Source organism: Erythrolamprus reginae, chromosome 7 (assembly GCF_031021105.1).
Source record: "Erythrolamprus reginae isolate rEryReg1 chromosome 7, rEryReg1.hap1, whole genome shotgun sequence".
Lineage (NCBI taxonomy): Eukaryota > Metazoa > Chordata > Lepidosauria > Squamata > Dipsadidae > Erythrolamprus > Erythrolamprus reginae.
The window spans coordinates 42603143-42625981 of NC_091956.1; the positions used below are offsets into that span (position 1 = coordinate 42603143).

General features: G+C 43.0%; 1 protein-coding gene across 4 annotated transcripts in view; it reads right to left on the reverse strand.

Annotated features, from left to right (window-relative positions):
* SH3RF1 (SH3 domain containing ring finger 1) overlaps positions 1-22839 on the reverse strand; it is a 146614-nt gene that overhangs the window by 78291 nt on the left and 45484 nt on the right. For all 4 annotated transcript variants that reach the window (XM_070757405.1, XM_070757404.1, XM_070757403.1 and 1 more), the window contains exons 3-4: positions 5487-5762; positions 2936-3031 (exon numbers count right to left, since the gene is read on the reverse strand). In XM_070757405.1, coding sequence (XP_070613506.1) covers positions 2936-3031; positions 5487-5762 — 372 coding nt within the window. The remainder of the gene's footprint in view (positions 1-2935; positions 3032-5486; positions 5763-22839) is intronic.

The window sequence follows — 22839 nt, forward strand, 5'->3', positions numbered from 1 at the left end:
GAGCTTCTTGAAGACCCAGAGTGTGAAAAACATCCCAACAAGCAAACCAGAAGTCAGTTTTCCAAACTTCCGGTTTGCCTGCTTCCCTGAAGGCTCCAGAGTGCAAAAAGCAACACAACGGGCAAACTGGAAGTCTGTTTTCCTAAATTCCAGTTTGCCTGTTGGGTTGTTTTTCACACTCTGGAATTTCAGGAAGCTTCCCTGAAGTCTCTGGAGTGCAAAAATAGCCCAATGGGCAAACCAGAAGTCCATTTTTCCAAACATACGGTTTGCCCATTGGGCATTTTTTTTGCACTTCGGGGCTTTACTGAAGCTTCCTAAAGCTTCTGGAGGGCGGAACGGCCTTCTCCAAGGCCAAAAATCAGCTGGCTAGTGTGTGCATGCGCATGGGGCACCTCTGATATAGCTCCACATGCCACCTATGGCATGTGTATCATAGGTTCACCATCACGGTTATAAAGCATAGCACACCAGAACTAGACACAAGGACAGTTTTTTCCTGGAGGACATCACTCTGCTAAATAACTAATTCCCACGATATTGTCAAAGACTGTATTACTATTATTTTTCTCATTCCCTCAGAGAGAAAGCGATGAGCTGTGCAAACAATCCCACATGTACCGGAAGAAGCATTTGCCTGAGGCAGACCGAACAGCTGCTTGACTGCAGTTAAACCCAAAAACACAAATCTGTCTCAGATGGTAAAAGACAAATTCATTGTCCTAGTTGCAAAGTAAACCTCTGGCAATGAATATAGCAACCAATTTTCACCAGTTCTGGGAGGAAAGGTGGCACAACCATCCTCGCCAAGTGACTGAATGAAAAAACTGAATGGCATAGCAACAATGACATCACCTTACAGATTTGACAGACTCGGTCCAATCAGAGAGCAGATGGATTTAACCCATTGCTGGCTGCTATATCCATCACAAGGGAGAAAGATAAGAGCCTTGGTGGTGTAGTGGTTACAGTGCAGTACTGCAAGCTACTTCTGTTGATCACCGGCTGCCAGCAGTTTGGCAGATCGACTCTCACTAGGCTCAAGGTTGATTCAGCCTTCCATCCTTCCAAGGTCATTAAAATAAGGACCTAGATTGTTGGAGGCAATATGCTTTCTCTATGTAAACTGTTTAGAACGGGCTGTAAAGCACTGTGAAGCGGTATATACCGTATTTTTCGGTATATAAGACACACCTTTTTACCTCAAAAAGGTGCTTTAAAAATTGGGTGCATCTTATACATCAAATGTTGTTGAGGCCAACTGGCAGTGTCTGGCGGGAAGCCGGCGGCTCGACACCAGAGATGAGTGGGAGACTGCCTTTCCATGGTGGCGGCAGTGGCAGCGGCGCTCTGTAGCCTGAACTAGCCCATCCCCCAGGACCTGTCCCTCCCGCCATGGAAAGACTCATTCAGGCCCCCAAATGCCACTTTTCCATCGCAGGAGCAGTGGCGGCGGTGCCCCGCAGCCTGAACGATCCTGTCCCCCAGGACCTGCAAGAGAAGAAAACAAGGGAATTTCATGCTGCCATAGAGAAAAGCGCAAAGCCAGTACTGTTTCAAGCACTTGCGGTCCGAAGCCAGCCGTTTTTCTCACCCGAGTGGCCCAAACAAAAAAGTGAATCATAGAGAACAAGAGAGAGTAAGAGTGAGAGAGAGAGAAAGCAAGAGAGAGAAGAGTGGAAGGAAGAGAGAGAAATGAGAGAAAAAAGGGGAGAAAAAAGAGAAATGAGAAAATGATTGAGGAAGAGAATGACAGGAAGGAGAGAGAAACAGAGAGAGAAGTGACTCTTGATTTAAAGCATATGGTAAAAGCACATAAATAATAACAGAGAAAAAAACCCCAGCCCTCACCTGTTTTTATTAATAGTTACGTTTTTTGTTTTGCTGGTTGTTTTAGTTTTAATAGTAATGGATTTTGGGTTTTTTAAATTATTAATTTCTTTTAATAAAAAAGAAGGTATCTATCTATCTATCTATCTATCAATCTATCTATCTATCTATGCCGCCCCACCCACACCGAAAAAAAATTAGAGGGAACATTGATCATGACCATATATTTCCATGCACTTCATTTGTGAAAATTGGAGTAGTCAAGAGAGGGGTCTTTGAAAACCTCATGGTATAATAGTAATATTAAGGCAACCTCAGCAGGGAACTGTAATTGTAAATGATTCTATCACTAGCCATTTCTGTGACTAAAGGAACAACTAACAAAATTCATTGTCCTCGTTTGTTTTGTTTATTTGTTTGAGATAGGAGTTAGGAGTGCAAGAGTCTTCAAATCTGGCAAGTTTAAGGCTTGTGGACTTCAATTCCCATTTCTGAGCTAGCATGACTGGTGGAGGAATTCTGGCAGTTGAAGTCCACAAGTCTTGAAGCTGTCAAGTTTGAAGTTTGTAAAAAGTGTACATGGTTTTAAAAAGTATACATGGTTGTAAAAAGTATTCTGCTACACTGGTATTTTATTAAACAATATAATACTACACTATTTGGTTCAGAATACTTTTTTCCTTGTTTTCCCTTATACACCGGTGCATCTTATATACCAAAAAATACAGTAAGTCTAAATTAGATTGGTTTAAATATTGGACTTTCAACTGATATTGTAAGCAGTCTTGAGTCCTTGGAGGTCCAATTAATACTATTACTACTAATAATAATGCTATTGCCATATACTTAAATATTTACACAATGTGAGGGATTATGTTCACTTCTGTGATATATTATGTATGTTTAGTTCTCTTATGTCATGTTCTCATCATACACTAAATAAATAATAATAAATGATGCAGTCTGCTGAAAAAAGTGTTGTCTGATTAACATCTTTTTTTTTCTATTCATCTATGCAGTTCAAAGTAAAAGAATTTTAGGATAAAGTGTTTTTGAGTATGTATTCACATCAATTCAACATTAAAGAAAGTTAAGATTCTTTCACCTCAACATATGAAATAGGAAATATTCCAATTCTATCAGCCAACACTCCTTCAGCCCAATTTTCATCCACTCGGCGAATCACAGTAAGAATATCATCCTGGATGTAAAAGAAAATAAAAGGTAGGAAAGTTTTCAAGTTCTAATTAAACATTTCCCCCCTGGCATTCAGACTATTGAGATTTTTAAAAAGTGAACTTGCATATTCTCATATGAATTTTTTTTCAATACCATGTTTCCCCAAAAATAAGACAGGACCTTATATTTTTTTGAACCCTGAAATATGGCCTTGTCCTTATAATGGGAGGGAATTATTATTTTGGAGGTGCAATAGGTTGTGAGCATGGGACTGCATGTCCCATCGCCCCCACCACCCCTCCCTACTTTTGGCACTGGCTGAGTAGCTGGCCCACTGCCTCCGCCTCGTGTAGTAGATCTCTGCAATGCTTGTGTTGTTGCATGCACAAACTGCAGGACTGCCACAAGCTTCATCATACATCATAGCTTGGGTCCTGCTGCTCTTCTTGCATGCAACAGCACAAACCTTGCAGAGTCCTGCTCCACAAGGCAGTGGCGGTGGCATGACGAGTCTAACAGAAACTAATTTCTGGCAGATGGGTCAGGCTGGGCCGCGAGATGTGCGTACAAAATCTCTCCCAAGTTTGAGAAGTTTGATTGAACACTTGTAGCTCCATCAAGTTCCTTGGTGTTGTGTCCAGAGAAGCCCATTGTAAAAAAAAACTTCTCGCGAGTTCAATCAAACTTCTCAAACTTGGGAGAGATTTTGTTTTACAAAGGGCTTCTTTGGATACAACACAGAGAAACACGACGGGGAAAGAGTGCACTTAAGACACAGACCAGGACAAGGAACCTTTTGGCTGCACGCTGAATGCAAGAAATCTTTCTTCCCTTTGGTTCCAAGAGGCTGCGCAGACGCTATGAGTCTCACAAAGATTCATTTCTGGTAGAGTTTGGAAGAGAGAAAAATTTCTTGCATGCAGTGTGCAGTCAAAAGGTTCCTGCCGAGAGAGAGGGGAGGGAAGGAAGGAGGAAAGCCAGGTGCTGTGCCTAAAACAGCCTGTTCTTCCCCCTTCCGCTTTGCTTGAGACCTGGAGGTGGGGGAGGGTCAGTGGACACAACACCAAGGAACAGGTGGCTGTTCCTGGTGGGGATTCTCATACCCCATCCTTGCCTGCATCTTCCATCGTGGGGAGGACAGGTGGAGGATGAGCGGCCTGGGCCAACGAGCGAGCAAGGGAGGCGTGGGTGGGAGGCAGAGCTGAAGGGGCAATGAGGCCAACCCGCAGCCTGGTGCTCTCTAGCTGACTGCAGGGCTGTGCAATGTCAGTAGCCACAGAGGCACAAGCCGCAAGTTATGCAGCACCAGCACCTCCATTGCAGGGAACAGCAGCAGCAGCTCAAGGCCAACGCACAGCTTCCCCGGCAGGTGCTGGAAAACCTTGGCCACTGCATGCATGGTGACAGGCTGCATATGCCCGTCTGCTGCTCAAGCCCTGTGCTTGTGGGCTCACTGTATCTGATCATCCTCCCTGCCTCCTTACAGGCAGGAGCACATTTCTATACACTGCCAGAGGCAGCCCAGACAAGCTGAGTCAGTCCCAGAGGAGGGGGGCACTCACCTCTTGCTTGCTCTTGCTTTCCCGGCCAGGAGCTGCTCTTTCTTTGGCAAGGACTCTTTTGGCTAAGAGAGAGAGAGCCGGGGGGGGGGGATGGAGGGAGAAAGCAAGAGGTACGCACACACCTCTGGCAACATTTTGAAACATGTTCCTGCCTGCAAGGAGGTGGCAAGGCAAAGATTGATGCTCATCTTCTTTTCCTGGCAGGCAGGAACGTGTTTCTTACTTAGATACCAATTATTCAGTTTATGTACATTCAATATTTTTAGGGATTAATGAATTAGGAAATGTTCATAATAAAACCAGTAAGAAAACTTCAAACACAGAACAGGGACAAGATATTTTGGCTTTTAAGACATTGCTAGGTTTTATTTCTCAGCATCATTTATCATTGGTTTTACTGTAAGGGACTCCTGAGAGTATTTTGTTTATATTACCGTATATTTGGAGGATCACAAAATAAATAAATCAAAGCCTACCTGGCCCAACACAATATTGATTTTAAAAGGTTCCTGGTATAAGTATGGACAGTGAAGCTTGGTATAAGCTTGGACAATGAAAAAATTCTACCAAGCAAACAATTTATCTACACAAAATATACCAGATATATCAAAGGACATATAAGTACAGGGTATTTATGTACATATTTCATAAAAAAACATATAACAAATTATAATTTATCTTGAACAGAATCCATATGTACCAAGAATTAATCTTGGAAATAGAAAATTAGGTTCAAATACTATTTCTCCAAGATAATTTAAAGTTATATTTTAATTTAAAACAAATATAACTGATATTCTTCAGAAAAAGTTAATATAAAATGAAAAGTTACAATATTTGATACATGGTAATTTTGTAGGCTAACAAATATTTCAAAATTGCTGAGACTATGAAAACGTAACTAAAAAAATTTACCTTTGAAAAGGGTAAACAATCCTTGTCAGCTTCCTTGTCCTTAAGTTCAAAGTCATAAAGTGCTTTGCACTGAGGTGGAAGTTGAGGTAATGGCTTAATTATCTGGACAAAATTGGTAGGAAAAAACCCATGGATACCATTAACTTCTCCGTGATACCAATTTTCATCAACTTGCCTACGTAATATGATGATGTCACCTTTGTTGAATTTAAGATCTTCAGGCTCTTTTCCATCATAGTTATATAATGCTTTGGCACAAGGTAACTGAGGCACACCCTACAGAAATAAATTAGGTAATATTTAGTTACAAAATGTACCGTAAATAACCTATTCACATCTAAACAGGGGAAACCAATTCATAAGGCTAAACTATAGGTGATGTATAGCAAGGCTTGAAGAATATATATTGTAGTAATTGTAGTTTTAATTTTCCTATTAATAATTGTAATTTTCCCACCAACTATTCTGAAAAGAAAAAAAATTCTGAGCATATTATCTAAACCAACGATTTTAAAATTGAAGATGATTACCCGGAGGGGGGTGTTTAATGTGTGCATATCCTAGGGAGGAAAGTTGGCTTTTCTATGACTTGTGGACTTCAACTCCCAGAATTCCTGAGTCAATCATGCTAGCTCAGGAATTCTGGGAGTTGAAGTCCACATGTTAAGAAGAGCCAACTTTCCCTACCCCTGTCCTAGGGGTATGGAACAATCGTACTGGTAATTCTCAATTTACAATCAAAATTGGGACTGGAATCGTGTTCATTGTTAACTATAATGTCACTGCTTTAGTCAACATCACAATCTCTGCATGTTAAGTGATCTCACAGGTCATTAAGTGAAAACTAAGATAAAATGTGAAGGTTGCTTCAGGTGAATAAGGAAGTACTTGGGAGGTCTGGTCAGACCATCCCCATTCAGGAACTAAAAAATCCTTCCTGCCAAAATTTCACCTAAGTGGGCCTTCCAGTTCTCCTGAGGTCCACTATGATGTGATGACACAAACTTCTGCATAGGGTTGACAGGGATTCCCTTCGTTGAAGCAGGTGATCGCCTTTCATCTCACTGCTCTCCAGGGCTTCTATTCCCTGTGGTTCTCCAAGTTCACTGCGCCCCAAGGAGTTTCCAAACGTGAAAAATTTGGGATCTAGAAACAGAGACTGTTCTCTTTCCACCGCACCGCTTCTTTAGTCTTTTTTTGCCAAAACTGCAGCAAATAATTTATAATCCTTGCTTGAGATTGATCTATCATTCTTTATAAATAAATAAATAGACCTTTATTACAGTCAAAGACCATCAATATAATAATAATAATTAAAAAAACAAAAAACCCAGAAAAACAGAACATCCAAGAACTGTTTCAGATTCTTAGAATCTAGACATTTTAGTTCTTTGATTCTAGTAGCAGATTCTTGGGTGATAAATGTAGTCCTTGACTTACAACAGTTTGTTGACCATCCAAAGTTGGTCATCACCCAAGTCAACAAAGACATGCTAGCTGTTGAGGTTCTTGGACATCTGGAGACAAATGACTTACAAAATTCATGACTTTTGGCTGAGCAAACAAAATTGACACATTGTAAATATACAGAAGATGTACATATCTCGCTATGATGAAGGCACACATTTGCGACAAATCCCCACTGCTGCAGAATCTGACCACTTGTGCTGTAATTATGGCCTGTTCATCTTTAAGCAGCCACTGGAGATAGGTAGTGTCTATTTGCAATTAGTGGCAAAATCTGTTTTTCCTAATGTCTGTATAAAAGGAGCATCTCAGGAGCATGTGTCCCTCAGTCTCCACCTCTCCTGAGCCATGAGGGCAAAATCTTTTAGTGAATGGTATTCTTTTGTACTTGCCGTACAAAACGGCAGATGGAAGCGCATGGCACCGTATAAGAGCAAATGCTGATTCCAGCTGTCTAAGATATCTGGCAGGAGCCACAACACATCTAGTGGCATCTGGGGCCAGAAACAGCGGAGCTTTATTTAAGTCCTCCTGCCTGTCGATGTCCTCCACCCTTTGTTGCAAGATTTGTCTTGCTAGATCATAGTTCATCTCGAGTATTGAAGCTGGGGAGAAGCCTAATTTGTGAAGATTGAACTTGATGGCCTTAATCCATGAGGAGGAAAATTCGTCGTGAAGGATTAATGGAGCAAGACCTTGTGGGGAAAAATTAAGCTTTAATCAATATTTTGAGACGCTACACAGATTCTTGCTTCGACTTTTATCAATCCAGTCTCCAGGAGCAGAAGTGCGTTTGAAACGCAATGTGGCATCTGGAGAATCGCTCTAATAAATTTGGATTGAACTAATTCTAGTGGTGTAAAGCTGAAACTGGCGGTCCAAGCAAGGACCCGTAAAGAAGCTGAGCTAGCGAATTGGCCATAAAAAGCTTAATAGCAGCAGGATCATAGTAACCTCCCTTTGTGCGGAAAAAATTGAGAATGGAGCTTGCTGATCTTTGGCCCAAGGCAGCTGCATATTCTCCATGTGCTTTCCTTGAGCCATTGGCCTGAAAGACCACCCCCAGATATTTGAAGGTGGTTACCTGCTCTATTTTGTGCCCATCAAGATACCATGAGTAAGTTTTTGGCCTTTTTGCAAAGGCCATGATCTTTGTTTTTTTCATAATTTATATTCAGGTTATTGTTATTACACTACTGAAGAAGGGCTCGCAAGGCTCTTTTAAGGCCTACTTTATCATGGTAACATTCTGATCCTCTTTCAGAAGTCACACAATGTTGGGGGGATTGTCCCCCCACCTGTAATATATCATTCACTATATGCCTTAATGGCTGAAGAAGTTAATCTTCAAAACATTTGTAATATAGACTTGTAGAGTTAAGTCCATCTGGACCACGAGCTTTACCTGTTTTCAATTTTTTAATAGCTTCTGATACTTTAAAGGTAGCTATTGGGTCATTCATAAGTTGTTTCTGAGTTTGCGAGAATTTAGACAAGTGCTGTCTTAACAAATATTCATCTATTTTAGACCTACCTAACTCCTACATTTTACATAGGTTAAAATAGAAATTATCAATGATTACATTATTGCCTTCACATTTTTTCAATCTTCTCTTTTCCCTTTCCTTTCTTAGTCTCTATGCCAATCATATTTCTGATTTATTTGCAAACTGGAAAAGGCAGGGAAAAGCCTCTGTGGGGCCTCTCTAGGAATCTCCTGAGAGGAAACGGGGCCAGAAAAGGTGGGGAGAAGCCTCAGTGGGGCCTCTCCAGGAATCTCCTGGAAGGAAATAGGGCCTCCACTCTCCCTGTGGTTTCCCCAATCGCACACATTATTTGCTTTTACATTGATTCCTATGGGGAAATTGCTTCTTCTTACAAACTTTTCTACTTAAGAAATAGGTCACAGAACAAATTAAGTTTGTAAGTAGAGGTACCACTGTACTTAAATACTTCAATAAAATGCAGTCAAATTAGCAGTGCTCATGTTTGGAATTAGAAAATTGTCAATTATTACAATATTGCCTTCACATTTTTTTCAATCTTCTTTTTTCCTTTTCCTTTCTTAGTCTCTATGCCAACCATCTTTCTGGTTTATTTGCAAACTCGAAGATTTTTTCTTCTCTAAATTATATAAAATAATCCCTCATAACTGCTTTACTTGCACCTCAAACAGTTGTTTAAAGTCAGTTTACCTGAATTATCAAAATATTAATATAAGGTCTTTTTTCTGTCCTTTACTATTGTCGTCTTCTTCAAAACAGATTCATTTAATCTCCATCTATAACTCAAACTCGATTTTCTAAAGACCAAAAAACCTGGATTATGGTCAGAGAAAGATTTAGGTAAGATATTGGTTTTCAAAATTCTATTTGCTAAAGTTTTAGAGGTCCATATCATACCATGGGGGAAAAAAGTATATTCTTTTGTGGAACCATTTTTTCCCCTCCATGAATATATTAGAACTAAATTATCGGCGGGGCATCAGCGGAGCGGAGCTGGAGGGTGAGCCACTGCTCTCCCAGCACAACTTTTTCTGCCTTTTAAAATAAAATCGGGTGCCCATCTTGGGGAGGAGGGCACTGTAAGGGGTGGTTATGCCATACCTGATGAGAGGACTGCAATCCCTCATCAGAGCAGGCTTTTAGACTGCCAGGACCAGGCAGAGAAGAAGCTAGCGTTTGCTGGCCCAAAGACATGGCCGCCTCATAAACATCGAGGAGGAAGAAAAAAAAAGATTGGTGAACATCGGTGTCTACGCTAAGAATTCTTTTTCTTCGGAGACTTCTTGGATGCTTTCAACAATACTAGATATGTGGAAGATAGAGAAGCTCGAAATTAAATAAGCGGCGATTGAGAGGTTTGAGCAACAACACAAATAAGATTGGTGATCGGTGATTGGAGATCGGAGATTGGTGAGTCAGCAAAAGGATGACATAACAGATGGATACAGTTCCGGGGAAGGCAAAAGAGCGAGGAATTACTAAACCTAGATGTGGATTTGCGAAGACTAACTACATTTACAAGTTGAAATTGAAACCGCAGATTGTAGGATCCTAGCATTTAGAACTTAAAATCCAGAGGCCGGAACAATTAGAGTGAATATCACGCTTTGATTATATAAGGATATGAAGGAAGAGAAGACGGGAACAGTCGCCATATTAATTTCATCATTTAATCACTTTCGCTTCGTTTGTTCTCTGGCTGAGTCCTCTCGGGAAGATACAAGAAGAAAGCGTATGGTACTGTATTAATAACATTTTTATTGTTTCAGGTACAACTTCTCTAAATTTTTCTGATCCTCTAAACCTCTAAACCTTTGTTAAAAATTGTTGAACTTATTGGATCACATTGGATTACATTGAACAGAACCGAGATAGAAATCAGCCTTAGGAACTAACAATTAAGAATATAAAAGTAAACGCAAATTGGTTGCGAATGGGACATAAAGACAGAAGATTTGATTGAACTAAATATTTGGACTTGAATATCTCTACCATTGATATCACCACTATCTAATGAATTGAATTTAACATATTTTTTATTTATATTATCGATATTATTATCTATTTGCTTTTTGAAAAATTGATTCTATGTAATATTGTTTAAAGACATGAAATTAATTAATTAATTGAAGGTTATTAATTAAGAAATTAAGAAATCCTCTCCCTTCTCTTTAAAAATTTAATTATAATTACACAATATAAATATTGAATATAAGGTATATATAAATATATTATATAAACATTAAATATAAGTTTGCATTATATATAGACATTAAGCACAAATTTTGCTATTGGTTTAAGTTTCCTTTTCTGTATTTCTTATATTTATTTTTGAGATAGACAGATCTACTATTAATTATTAACAAACTGTTTGAATAGATATATACCTATTGATTGTTTAAAATTTATATAGATTTGAACTCTCTATAGTTATATGTATAGTTTGATCTGGGATTGGTAGACAACAGTTACAACAATATATGAGATACAACAAAGGCTTTTGTTAGGGGTTTAACAATAGCATATAAGAGCAAAAAGAACAAAAATAAGAACAATCAAATGGGAAAACCAGAAGGAACTAGAGGAATTAGAAACTAAGTGGTTAAAAGATCCAGAAAATGTGGAAATAAAGGAAGAAAGGGAATTAATTAAATATAAAATTAATCTGATGGTACAGGAGGAAATAGCCCAAAAAATCAAATCTGTGAAACAGAATCATTTTGAACAAGCGAATAAGCCAGGAAGGTGGCTATCATATAAATTTAAAAAGCAAACTGAAAAGAAATATATCCAACAATTAGAAAATGAAATGGGGTAGAAACAATTTGATATAGAGGAGAAAAAAAAAGATAATTAAAAATTACTTTCAAGGACTATATAAAAAAGATGAAATAGGAGAAGAAGACAGAATTATATTTAAATTAGTCTGAACTACCAGAAATATCCGAAAATAATATAGATAGGATGGAGAAAGACATAACAATGATAGAATTGGAGAGAGTGATTAAGAAACAAAATAATAATAAAACACCTGGGACAGATGGAATTCCCACGGAATTCTATAAACAAATACATGAACCTACAAAAAAGCTAATGTTAGTAATGTTAAATGAAGTGCTAAAGGGAAAATCCCCCAATCATGGAAAGAGGGATTAATTACCCTAATACCAAAGAATCCAAATCAAAGAAATTTAATTAAACAATATAGACCAATAGCATTATTGAACTCTGACTATAAAATCTTCCCATCAATACTAGCAGAAAGGTTTTAAACGATCATCAATGAAATAATACACCCAGATCAAAATGGTTTCTTACCAAATAGGAATATTAAAAATAATTTGAGAAATATAATAAATATATTAGACTATTACGAAGTAAATCCTGGGAAGAATTTGGCTTTGATATTTTTAGATGCAGAAAAAGCATTCGATAATCTAAATTGGAATTTTTTAATAAATCAATTAATAAAGATGAAATTCTAAGAAAAATTTATAAGAACTATTCGGACAATCTATTCCCAACAATCAGCTAAGGCTATTATTAATGGGGATTTAACAGATAATATAAACATTGAAAAAGGTGTTCGACAAGGATGCCCTCTCTCCCCACTAAAATTTGTATTGGCTATAGAAGTTCTACTAACACAGTTTTGATCCAATAAAGACATCAAAGGACTGAAAATAAAAGGACAAAAATATAAGATCCAGGCATTTGCTGATGATTTAGTATTTAATAAAGAAGACCCCATTGAATCCGGTGAAAAACTATTAGATGAAATTGCCAAATTTGGGAAAGTAGCAGGATTAAAAATCAACAAACAAAAGACTAAGATATTGACAAAAAATTTGACAAGCAAAGAAAAGCAAATACAGTGATACCTCATCTTATGAACCCCTCTTCATACGAACTTTTCATGATACGAATCCAGTGTTTAAGGTTTTTTTGCCTCTTATTCCGAACTATTTTCACCTTACGAACCTGAGCAGCCGCCGGGATTTCCCTGAGGCTCCTCGATTCCCTTCATTTTTGCCAGCCCTGCTTTGAATCCAAGCGACAAACTCCCCCCTTCCAAACTGCATGGGGAAAAGACTCATGGAGCTCAAGAGAGGAGAAAGGTGGGGGAGAAATGAGCAGAATGGGATGGGCAAAAAGGGGAGGGAAAGACTCATGGAGCTCAAGAGAGGAGAAAGGTGTGGGGAAAATGAGCAGAACAGGGTGGGCAAAAACGAGAGGGACTCATGGAGCTCAAGAGAGGAGAAAGGTGTGGGGAAAATGAGCAGAACGGGATGGGCAAAAACGGGAGGGACTCATGGAGCTCAAGAGGAGAAAGGTGTGGGGAAAATGAGCAGGACAGGGTGGGCAAAAACGGGAGGGACTCATGGAGCTCAAGAGGAGAAAGGTGTGGGGAAAATGAGCAGGACAGGGTGGGCAAAAACGGGAGGGACCCATAGAGCTCAAGAGAGGAGAAATGTGGGAAAATGAGCAGGACAGGGTGCGCAAAAATGGGAGGGACTCATGGAGCTCAAGAGGAGAAAGGTGTGGGGAAAGTGAGCAGGACAGGGTGGGCAAAAACGGGAGGGACTCATGGAGCTCAAGAGAGGAGAAAGGTGTGGAGAAAATGAGCAGAATGGGGTGGGCAAAAACGGGAGGGACTCATGGAGCTCAAGAGGAGAAAGGTATGGGGCAGATGAGTAGGACAGGGTGGGCAAAAACAGGAGGGACCCATGGAGCTCAAGAGAGGAGAAAGTTGTGGGGGAAATGAGCAGAATGGGATGGGCAAAAACGGGAGGGACTCATGGAGCTCAAGAGGAGAAATGTGTGGGGAAAATGAGCAGGACAGGGTGGGCAAAAATGGGAGGGACCCATGGAGCTCAAGAGAGGAGAAAGGTGTGGGGAAAATGAGCAGAACGGGGTGGGCAAAAACGGGAGGGACCCATGGAGCTCAAGAGAGGAGAAAGGTGTGGGGCAGATGAGCAGGACAGGGTGGGCAAAAACAGGAGGGACACATAGAGCTCAAGAGGAGAAAGGTGTGGGGAAAATGAGCAGGACATGGTGGGGAAAAAAGGGAGGGACTCATGGACCTCAAGAGAGGAGAAATGTGTGGGGGAAATGAGCAGAACAGGGTGGGCAAAAACGGGAGGGACCCATGGAGCTCAAGAGAGGAGAAAGGTGTGGGGAAAATGAGCAGAACAGGATGGGCAAAAACGGGAGGGACCCATGGAGCTCAAGAGAGGAGAAAGGTGTGGGGAAAATGAGCAGAACGGAGTGGGCAAAAACGGGAGGGACCCATGGAGCTCAAAAGGAGAAAGGTGTGGGGAAAATGAGCAGGACAGGGTGGGCAAAAACAGAGGGACCCATGGAACTCAAGAGAGGAGAAAGGTGTGGGGAAAATGAGCAGGACAGGGTGGGCAAAACGGGAGGGACTCATGGACCTCAAGAGAGGAGAAAGGTGTGGGGGAAATGAGCAGAACGGGGTGGGCAAAAACGGGAGGGACCCATGGAGCTCAAGAGAGGAGAAAGGTGTGGGGCAGATGAGCAGGACAGGGTGGGCAAAAACAGGAGGGACCCATGGAGCTCAAGAGGAGAAAGGTGTGGGGAAAATGAGCAGGACATGGTGGGAAAAAACGTGAGGGACTCATGGAGCTCAAGAGAGGAGAAAGGTGTGGGGAAAATGAGCAGGACAGGGTGGGCAAAAACGGGAGGGACTCATGGAGCTCAAGAGGAGAAAGATGTGGGGAAAATGAGCAGGACAGGGTGGGCAAAAACGTGAGGCACCCATGGAGCTCAAGAGGAGAAAGGTGTGGGGAAAATGAGCAGAACAGGATGGGCAAAAACGGGAGGGACTCATGGAGCTCAAGAGGAGAAAGGTTTGAGGAAAATGAGCAGGACAGGGTGGGCAAAAACGTGAGGCACCCATGGAGCTCAAGAGGAGAAAGGTGTGGGGAAAATGAGCAGGACAGGGTGGGCAAAAACGGGAGGGACTCATGGAGCTCAAGAGGAGAAAGGTTTGGGGAAAATGAGCAGGACAGGGTGGGCAAAAACGGGAGGGACTCATGGAGCTCAAGAGGAGAAAGGTTTGGGGAAAATGAGCAGGACAGGGTGGGCAGAAATGGGAGGGACCTATGGAGCTCAAGAGAGGAGAAATGTGGGAAAATCAGCAGGACAGGGTGGGCAAAAATGGGAGGGACTCATGGAGCTCAAGAGGAGAAAGGTGTGGGGAAAATGAGCAGGACAGGGTGGGTAAAAACGGGAGGGACTCATGGAGCTGAAGAGAGGAGAAAGGTGTGGGGAAAATGAGCAGAATGGGGTGGGCAAAAATGGGAGGGACTCATGGAGCTCAAGAGGAGAAAGGTATGGGGCAGATGAGTAGGACAGGGTGGGCAAAAACTGGAGGGACCCATGGAGCTCAAGAGAGGAGAAAGTTGTGGGGGAAATGAGCAGAATGGGATGGGCAAAAACGGGAGGGACTCATGGAGCTCAAGAGGAGAAATGTGTGGGGAAAATGAGCAGGACAGGGTGGGCAAAAATGGGAGGGACCCATGGAGCTCAAGAGAGGAGAAAGGTGTGGGGGAAATGAGCAGAACGGGGTGGGCAAAAACGGGAGGGACTCATCGAGCTCAAGAGAGGAGAAAGGTGTGGGGCAGATGAGCAGGACAGGGTGGGCAAAAACAGGAGGGACACATGGAGCTCAAGAGGAGAAAGGTGTGGGGAAAATGAGCAGGACATGGTGGGAAAAAACGGGAGGGACTCATGGACCTCAAGAAAGGAGAAAGGTGTGGGGGAAATGAGCAGAACAGGGTGGGCAAAAACAGAGGGACCCATGGAACTCAAGAGAGGAGAAAGGTGTGGGGAAAACGAGCAGGACAGGGTGGGCAAAAACGTGAGGCACCCATGGAGCTCAAGAGGAGAAAGGTGTGGGGAAAATGAGCAGAACGGGATGGGCAAAAACGGGAGGGACTCATGGAGCTCAAGAGGAGAAAGGTGTGGGGAAAATGAGCAGAACAGGGTGGGCAAAAACGTGAGGGACTCATGGAGCTCAAGAGAGGAGAAAGGTGTGGGGAAAATGAGCAGAACAGGATGGGCAAAAACGGGAGGGACTCATGGAGCTCAAGAGGAGAAAGGTGTGGGGAAAATGAGCAGGACAGTGTGGGCAAAAACGGGAGGGACTCATGGAGCTCAAGAGGAGAAAGGTGTGGGGAAAATGAGCAGGACAGGGTGGGCAGAAATGGGAGGGACCTATGGAGCTCAAGAGAGGAGAAATGTGGGAAAATCAGCAGGACAGGGTGGGCAAAAATGGGAGGGACTCATGGAGCTCAAGAGGAGAAAGGTGTGGGGAAAATGAGCAGGACAGGGTGGGTAAAAATGGGAGGGACTCATGGAGCTCAAGAGAGGAGAAAGCTGTGGGGAAAATGAGCCGAATGGGGTGGGCAAAAACGGGAGGGACTCATGGAGCTCAAGAGGAGAAAGGTATGGGGCAGATGAGTAGGACAGGGTGGGCAAAAACTGGAGGGACCCATGGAGCTCAAGAGAGGAGAAAGTTGTGGGGGAAATGAGCAGAATGGGATGGGCAAAAACGGGAGGGACTCATGGAGCTCAAGAGGAGAAATGTGTGGGGAAAATGAGCAGGACAGGGTGGGCAAAAATGGGAGGGACCCATGGAGCTCAAGAGAGGAGAAAGGTGTGGGGGAAATGAGCAGAACGGGGTGGGCAAAAACGGGAGGGACTCATGGAGCTCAAGAGAGGAGAAAGGTGTGGGGCAGATGAGCAGGACAGGGTGGGCAAAAACAGGAGGGACACATGGAGCTCAAGAGGAGAAAGGTGTGGGGAAAATGAGCAGGACATGGTGGGAAAAAACGGGAGGGACTCATGGACCTCAAGAAAGGAGAAAGGTGTGGGGGAAATGAGCAGAACAGGGTGGGCAAAAACAGAGGGACCCATGGAACTCAAGAGAGGAGAAAGGTGTGGGGAAAATGAGCAGGACAGGGTGGGCAAAAACGGGAGGGACTCATGGAGCTCAAGAGGAGAAAGATGTGGGGAAAATGAGCAGGACAGGGTGGGCAAAAACGGGAGGGACTCATGGAGCTCAAGAGGAGAAAGGTGTGGGGAAAATGAGCAGAACAGGGTGGGCAAAAACGAGAGGGACTCATGGAGCTCAAGAGAGGAGAAAGGTGTGGGGAAAATGAGCAGAACGGGATGGGCAAAAACGGGAGGGACTCATGGAGCTCAAGAGGAGAAAGGTGTGGGGAAAATGAGCAGGACAGGGTGGGCAAAAACGGGAGGGACTCATGGAGCTCAAGAGGAGAAAGGTGTGGGGAAAATTAGCAGGACAGGGTGGGCAGAAATGGGAGGGACCTATGGAGCTCAAGAGAGGAGAAATGTGGGAAAATCAGCAGGACAGGGTGGGCAAAAATGGGAGGGACTCATGGAGCTCAAGAGGAGAAATGTGTGGGGAAAATGAGCAGGACAGGGTGGGCAAAAATGGGAGGGACCCATGGAGCTCAAGAGAGGAGAAAGGTGTGGGGGAAATGAGCAGAACGGGGTGGGCAAAAACGGGAGGGACTCATGGAGCTCAAGAGAGGAGAAAGGTGTGGGGCAGATGAGCAGGACAGGGTGGGCAAAAACAGGAGGGACACATGGAGCTCAAGAGGAGAAAGGTGTGGGGAAAATGAGCAGGACATGGTGGGAAAAAACGGGAGGGACTCATGGACCTCAAGAAAGGAGAAAGGTGTGGGGGAAATGAGCAGAACAGGGTGGGCAAAAACAGAGGGACCCATGGAACTCAAGAGAGGAGAAAGGTGTGGGGAAAATGAGCAGGAGAGGGTGGGCAAAAACGGGAGGGACTCATGGAGCTCAAGAGGAGAAAGATGTGGGGAAAATGAGCAGGACAGGGTGGGCAAAAACGGGAGGGACTCATGGAGCTCAAGAGGAGAAAGGTGTGGGGAAAATGAGCAGAACAGGGTGGGCAAAAACGAGAGGGACTCATGGAGCTCAAGAGAGGAGAAAGGTGTGGGGAAAATGAGCAGAACGGGATGGGCAAAAACGGGAGGGACTCATGGAGCTCAAGAGGAGAAAGGTGTGGGGAAAATGAGCAGGACAGGGTGGGCAGAAATGGGAGGGACCTATGGAGCTCAAGAGAGGAGAAATGTGGGAAAATCAGCAGGACAGGGTGGGCAAAAATGGGAGGGACTCATGGAGCTCAAGAGGAGAAAGGTGTGGGGAAAATGAGCAGGACAGGGTGGGTAAAAACGGGAGGGACTCATGGAGCTCAAGAGAGGAGAAAGGTGTGGGGAAAACGAGCAGAATGGGGTGGGCAAAAACGGGAGGGACTCATGGAGCTCAAGAGGAGAAAGGTATGGGGCAGATGAGTAGGACAGGGTGGGCAAAAACAGGAGGGACACATGGAGCTCAAGAGGAGAAAGGTGTGGGGAAAATGAGCAGGACATGGTGGGAAAAAACGGGAGGGACTCATGGACCTCAAGAGAGGAGAAAGGTGTGGGGGAAATGAGCAGAACGGGGTGGGCAAAAACGGGAGGGACCCATGGAGCTCAAGAGAGGAGAAAGGTGTGGGGCAGATGAGCAGGACAGGGTGGGCAAAAACAGGAGGGACCCATGGAGCTCAAGTGGAGAAAGGTGTGGGGAAAATGAGCAGGACATGGTGGGAAAAAACGTGAGGGACTCATGGACCTCAAGAGAGGAGAATGGTGTGGGGAAAATGAGCAGAACAGGGTGGGCAAAAACGGGAGTGACCCATGGAGCTCAAGAGAGGAGAAAGGTGTGGGGCAGATGAGCAGGACAGGGTGGGCAAAAACAGGAGGGACCCATGGAGCTCAAGAGGAGAAAGGTGTGGGGAAAATGAGCAGGACATGGTGGGAAAAAACGTGAGGGACTCATGGAGCTCAAGAGAGGAGAAAGGTGTGGGGAAAATTAGCAGAACAGGATGGGCAAAACCGGGAGGGACCCATGGAGCTCAAGAGAGGAGAAAGGTGTGGGGAAAATGAGCAGAACGGAGTGGGCAAAAACGGGAGGGACCCATGGAGCTCAAGAGGAGAAAGGTGTGGGGAAAATGAGCAGGACAGGGTGGGCAAAAACAGAGGGACCCATGGAGCTCAAGAGAGGAGAAAGGTGTGGGGAAAATGAGCAGGACAGGGTGGGCAAAAACGGGAGGGACTCATGGAGCTCAAGAGGAGAAAGATGTGGGGAAAATGAGCAGGACAGGGTGGGCAAAAACGTGAGGCACCCATGGAGCTCAAAAGGGGAAAGGTGTGGGGAAAGTGAGCAGAAAGGGGTGGGCAAAAACAGGAGGGAAAGACCCATGGAGCTCAAGAGAGGCTCTTTTCGCCTTGCTTCATTGGGACTGCCACCTCTTGCCACTTCTCGCTGTCCCTCCCCCCACTCCGTTCGCCTCAGCTTAGTCTGCCCCCCTGCTTTTTTTCTTTAAAGCCTTAATGTTTTGGATTTTCCTAATGGGCTTGCACGCATTATTGGCTTTTCCATTGATTCCTATGGGAAACATAGAAACATAGAAGACTGACGGCAGAAAAAGACCTCATGGTCCATCTAGTCTGCCCTTATACTATTTCCTGTATTTTATCTTACAATGGATATATGTTTATCCCAGGCATGTTTAAATTCAGTTACTGTGGATTTACCAACCACGTCTGCTGGAAGTTTGTTCCAAGGATCTACTACTCTTTCAGTAAAATAATTTTTTCTCATGTTGCCTTTGATCTTTCCCCCAACTAACTTCAGATTGTGTCCCCTTGTTCTTGTGTTCACTTTCCTGTTAAAAACACTTCCCTCCTGAACCCTATTTAACCCTTTAACATATTTAAATGTTTCGATCATGTCCCCCCTTTTCCTTCTGTCTTCCAGACTATACAGATTGAGTTCATTAAGTCTTTCCTGATACGTTTTATACTTAAGACCTTCCACCATTCTTGTAGCCCGTCTTTGGACCCGTTCAATTTTGTCAATATCTTTTTGTAGGTGAGGTCTCCAGAACTGAACACAGTACTCCAAATGTGGTCTCACCAGCGCTCTATATAAGGGGATCACAATCTCCCTCTTCCTGCTTGTTATACCTCTAGCTATGCAGCCAAGCATCCTACTTGCCTTTCCTACCGCCCGACCACACTGCTCACCCATTTTGAGACTGTCAGAAATCACTACCCCTAAATCCTTCTCTTCTGAAGTTTTTGCTAACACAGAACTGCCAATGCAATACTCAGATTGAGGATTCCTTTTCCCCAAGTGCATTATTTTACATTTGGAAACATTAAACTGCAGTTTCCATTGCTTTGACCATTTATCTAGTAACGCTAAATCATTTACCATATTACAGATCCCTCCAGGAATATCTACCCTATTGCACACTTTAGAGTCATCGGCAAATAGGCAAACCTTCCCTACCAAACCTTCCCCTATGTCACTCACAAACATATTAAAAAGAATAGGACCCAGAACAGACCCTTGTGGCACACCGCTTGTAACCTGACTCTGCTCAGAAAACTCGCCATTAACAATAACTCTCTGATGTCTATGCTTCAGCCAGCTTGAAATCCACTGAACTATCCAGGGATTAAGTCCAATCTTCACTAATTTATCTATCAGCTCTTTATGTGGAACCGTATCAAAGGCTTTGCTGAAGTCCAGATAGGCAATATCCACGGCACCACCTTGATCCAACACCTTTGTGACATAGTCAAAGAACTCAATGAGATTAGTCTGACACGATTTGCCTTCAGTAAAGCCATGCTGATTTGGGTCCAATAAGTTATTGTTTTTTAGATGCTGATTTATCCTCTTTTTGAGTAGAGTCCCCATCATTTTAACTACAACTGATGTCAAGCTAACTGGCCTGTAGTTACCAGCTTCTTCTCTACTGCCCTTCTTGTGGATAGGCACAACACTGGCCATTCTCCAATCCTCAGGAACATCTCCTGTTAACAGGGATTGGTTAAACAAATCAGTCAGGGGGGTAGCAATGACAGATCTGAGTTCTTTAAGAACTCTGGGGTGGATGCCATCTGGACCCATTGCCTTATTTATCTTTAATCTTTCAAGTTCTTCTAAGACATCGGCTTCTAAGATCACTGGAGCTGAATCCGTACAGCTGGAAGCAATGCTATATCCCTCTATAGTATTATTTTGTAAGGTGTCTTTTGAGAAAACTGAACAGAAGTAGCTATTGAAATGGTCAGCGATCTCCTTATTCCCATCAATGCATGTATTATTCCCGGTACTAAGCTTTGTGATGCTGCAGTTTTTCTTCTTCCTATCACTAATATATCTGAAGAAGGTTTTATCCCCCTTCTTTACAGATTTTGCTATTTCTTCCTCTTTTGAGGCTTTAGCAGCATATATTATCTGTTTCGCCTCCTTCTGTCTCATTTTATATACCTCTCTATCAGCTATACTTCCAGACTCTTTATACCTCCTATAGGCTGCCTTTTTTTCATTGACTATAGCCCTTACATCATTGCTAAACCAAAGCGGTTTCTTCTTCCTTTTACCTTTAGTTACTTGCTTTACATAAAGTCTTGTGGCTTTTAAGATGGCCTTTTTTAATACAGTCCACTGGGTGCTCGCTCCTGCCATATTATCCCTCCCCTTTAATTCATTATTTAAATATTCCCCCATTGCATTAAAATTTGTTTTTCTGAAATCCAATACTTTGGTTGCAGTATAGGATTGCTCACAATCAGTTTTTACATCAAACCACAAACATAGATGGTCACTGCAACCTAAATTTTCTCCCACCTTGACCTCTGAAACCCAATTCCCATTTGTAAAAACTAAATCTAGAATATTCTCCCCTCTAGTTGGTGTCTTAACTAGCTGTGCCAGAGCTGCTCCTGTAAAGGCCTCTACTATATTCTTACTTTTGCATGTAAGGGCACTGGGGATATTCCAGTCAACATCAGGCATGTTGAAATCACCCATAACCACAATATCTCCCTTTACTGCCATTAGGGTAATCTCATCCACCATTTTGTTGTCATGTTCCTCAGATTGCCCTGGAGGCCTATAGATCACCCCAATTCTAATGACAGAACCGTCTTTATTTTGCATGCAAATCCAGAGGGTCTCCAGATCTTGACATGTATTTTGAATTAGTATTGTTTTTAGACTTTCTTTAACATAAATGGCTACTCCACCTCCCCTTCTCTCTATTCTATCCTTCCTATACAGTGTATATCCTGGTATGGATATTTCCCATTCATTAGAATCCTTAAACCATGTCTCAGTTATGGCAACCAGATCCAAATTATCTCTAGATATTATGGCCATTAACTCACAGAGCTTGTTGCTCAAGCTTCGAGCATTCGTGTACATTACCCGAAGAACATTATTTTCATTATTAGTTTGCCCCTTATCATCAACAACTACATCTATTTTATTTACAGCTCCCTTTTCATAAGCTTCCAGAAACTGATTTATCCTCATTGCTCGGGGACAGAAATCCTCCACATCTGGTACATCTCTGTCCCCTTTACCTAGTTTAAATGCCTGTCCAAAAAAGTTCTGAATTCCTCACCGAGCACCTGGGTACCTCTGTATGATGGATGCAAACCATCCCTCTTAAACAACTCCCTATTAGACCACCTACTGACATCATGACTTACATAACCAAAACCTTCAGCTTTACACCACTGCCTTAACCACACATTAAACACTCTGATACAACTTGTTTTACCCTCCTGGCCACAAACCGGTAACACCTCTGAGAAAGTCACTGAATCAGTTATTTTACCCAGCTCCACACTTAGACATTGAAAATCTCTTTTTACTACATTAACATTTCTCTGGGACAAATCGTTTGTGCCAAGATGCACCACCACATCAACTTTATTAGCTTTACTCTCAGCCTTGACAATGTTTGTAATCCGCTTCCTGTCCCTGTGGGCAGTGGCTCCTGGAAGACACCTCATCACCTTCACCACATCCTTCCTCTGTCCCAAATCAACTCCTCTGACAATCGAGTCACCCACAAGAACATGTGTCCTCTCTTTATTTCTAACTGGACTTGGTTTGGTGACACTATGCTCCTCATTTACAACAACTTCTCCTTTGAACATCCCCTCATTCTCCGCCTGAGGGGCCTTGCTAATATCTACAACATCCTTACTATTTAAATCCGCAAGAACATTATAGGAATTGGATACAGAGAGACCAAAATTGTTATGTTTTTGTTCAACTGCACGTAATCTTCCTGAACCAACAGTTGTCCAAACTCCTCCTCCTCCCTGTATTCAAAAACACAATCATTGTTTCATCTTACGAACCTCCTCCCGGAACCAATTAAGTTCGTAAGTTGAGGTATTACTGTATTAGAAAATAAATTAGAATTACAAATTGTGAAAAGAGTTAAATATTTA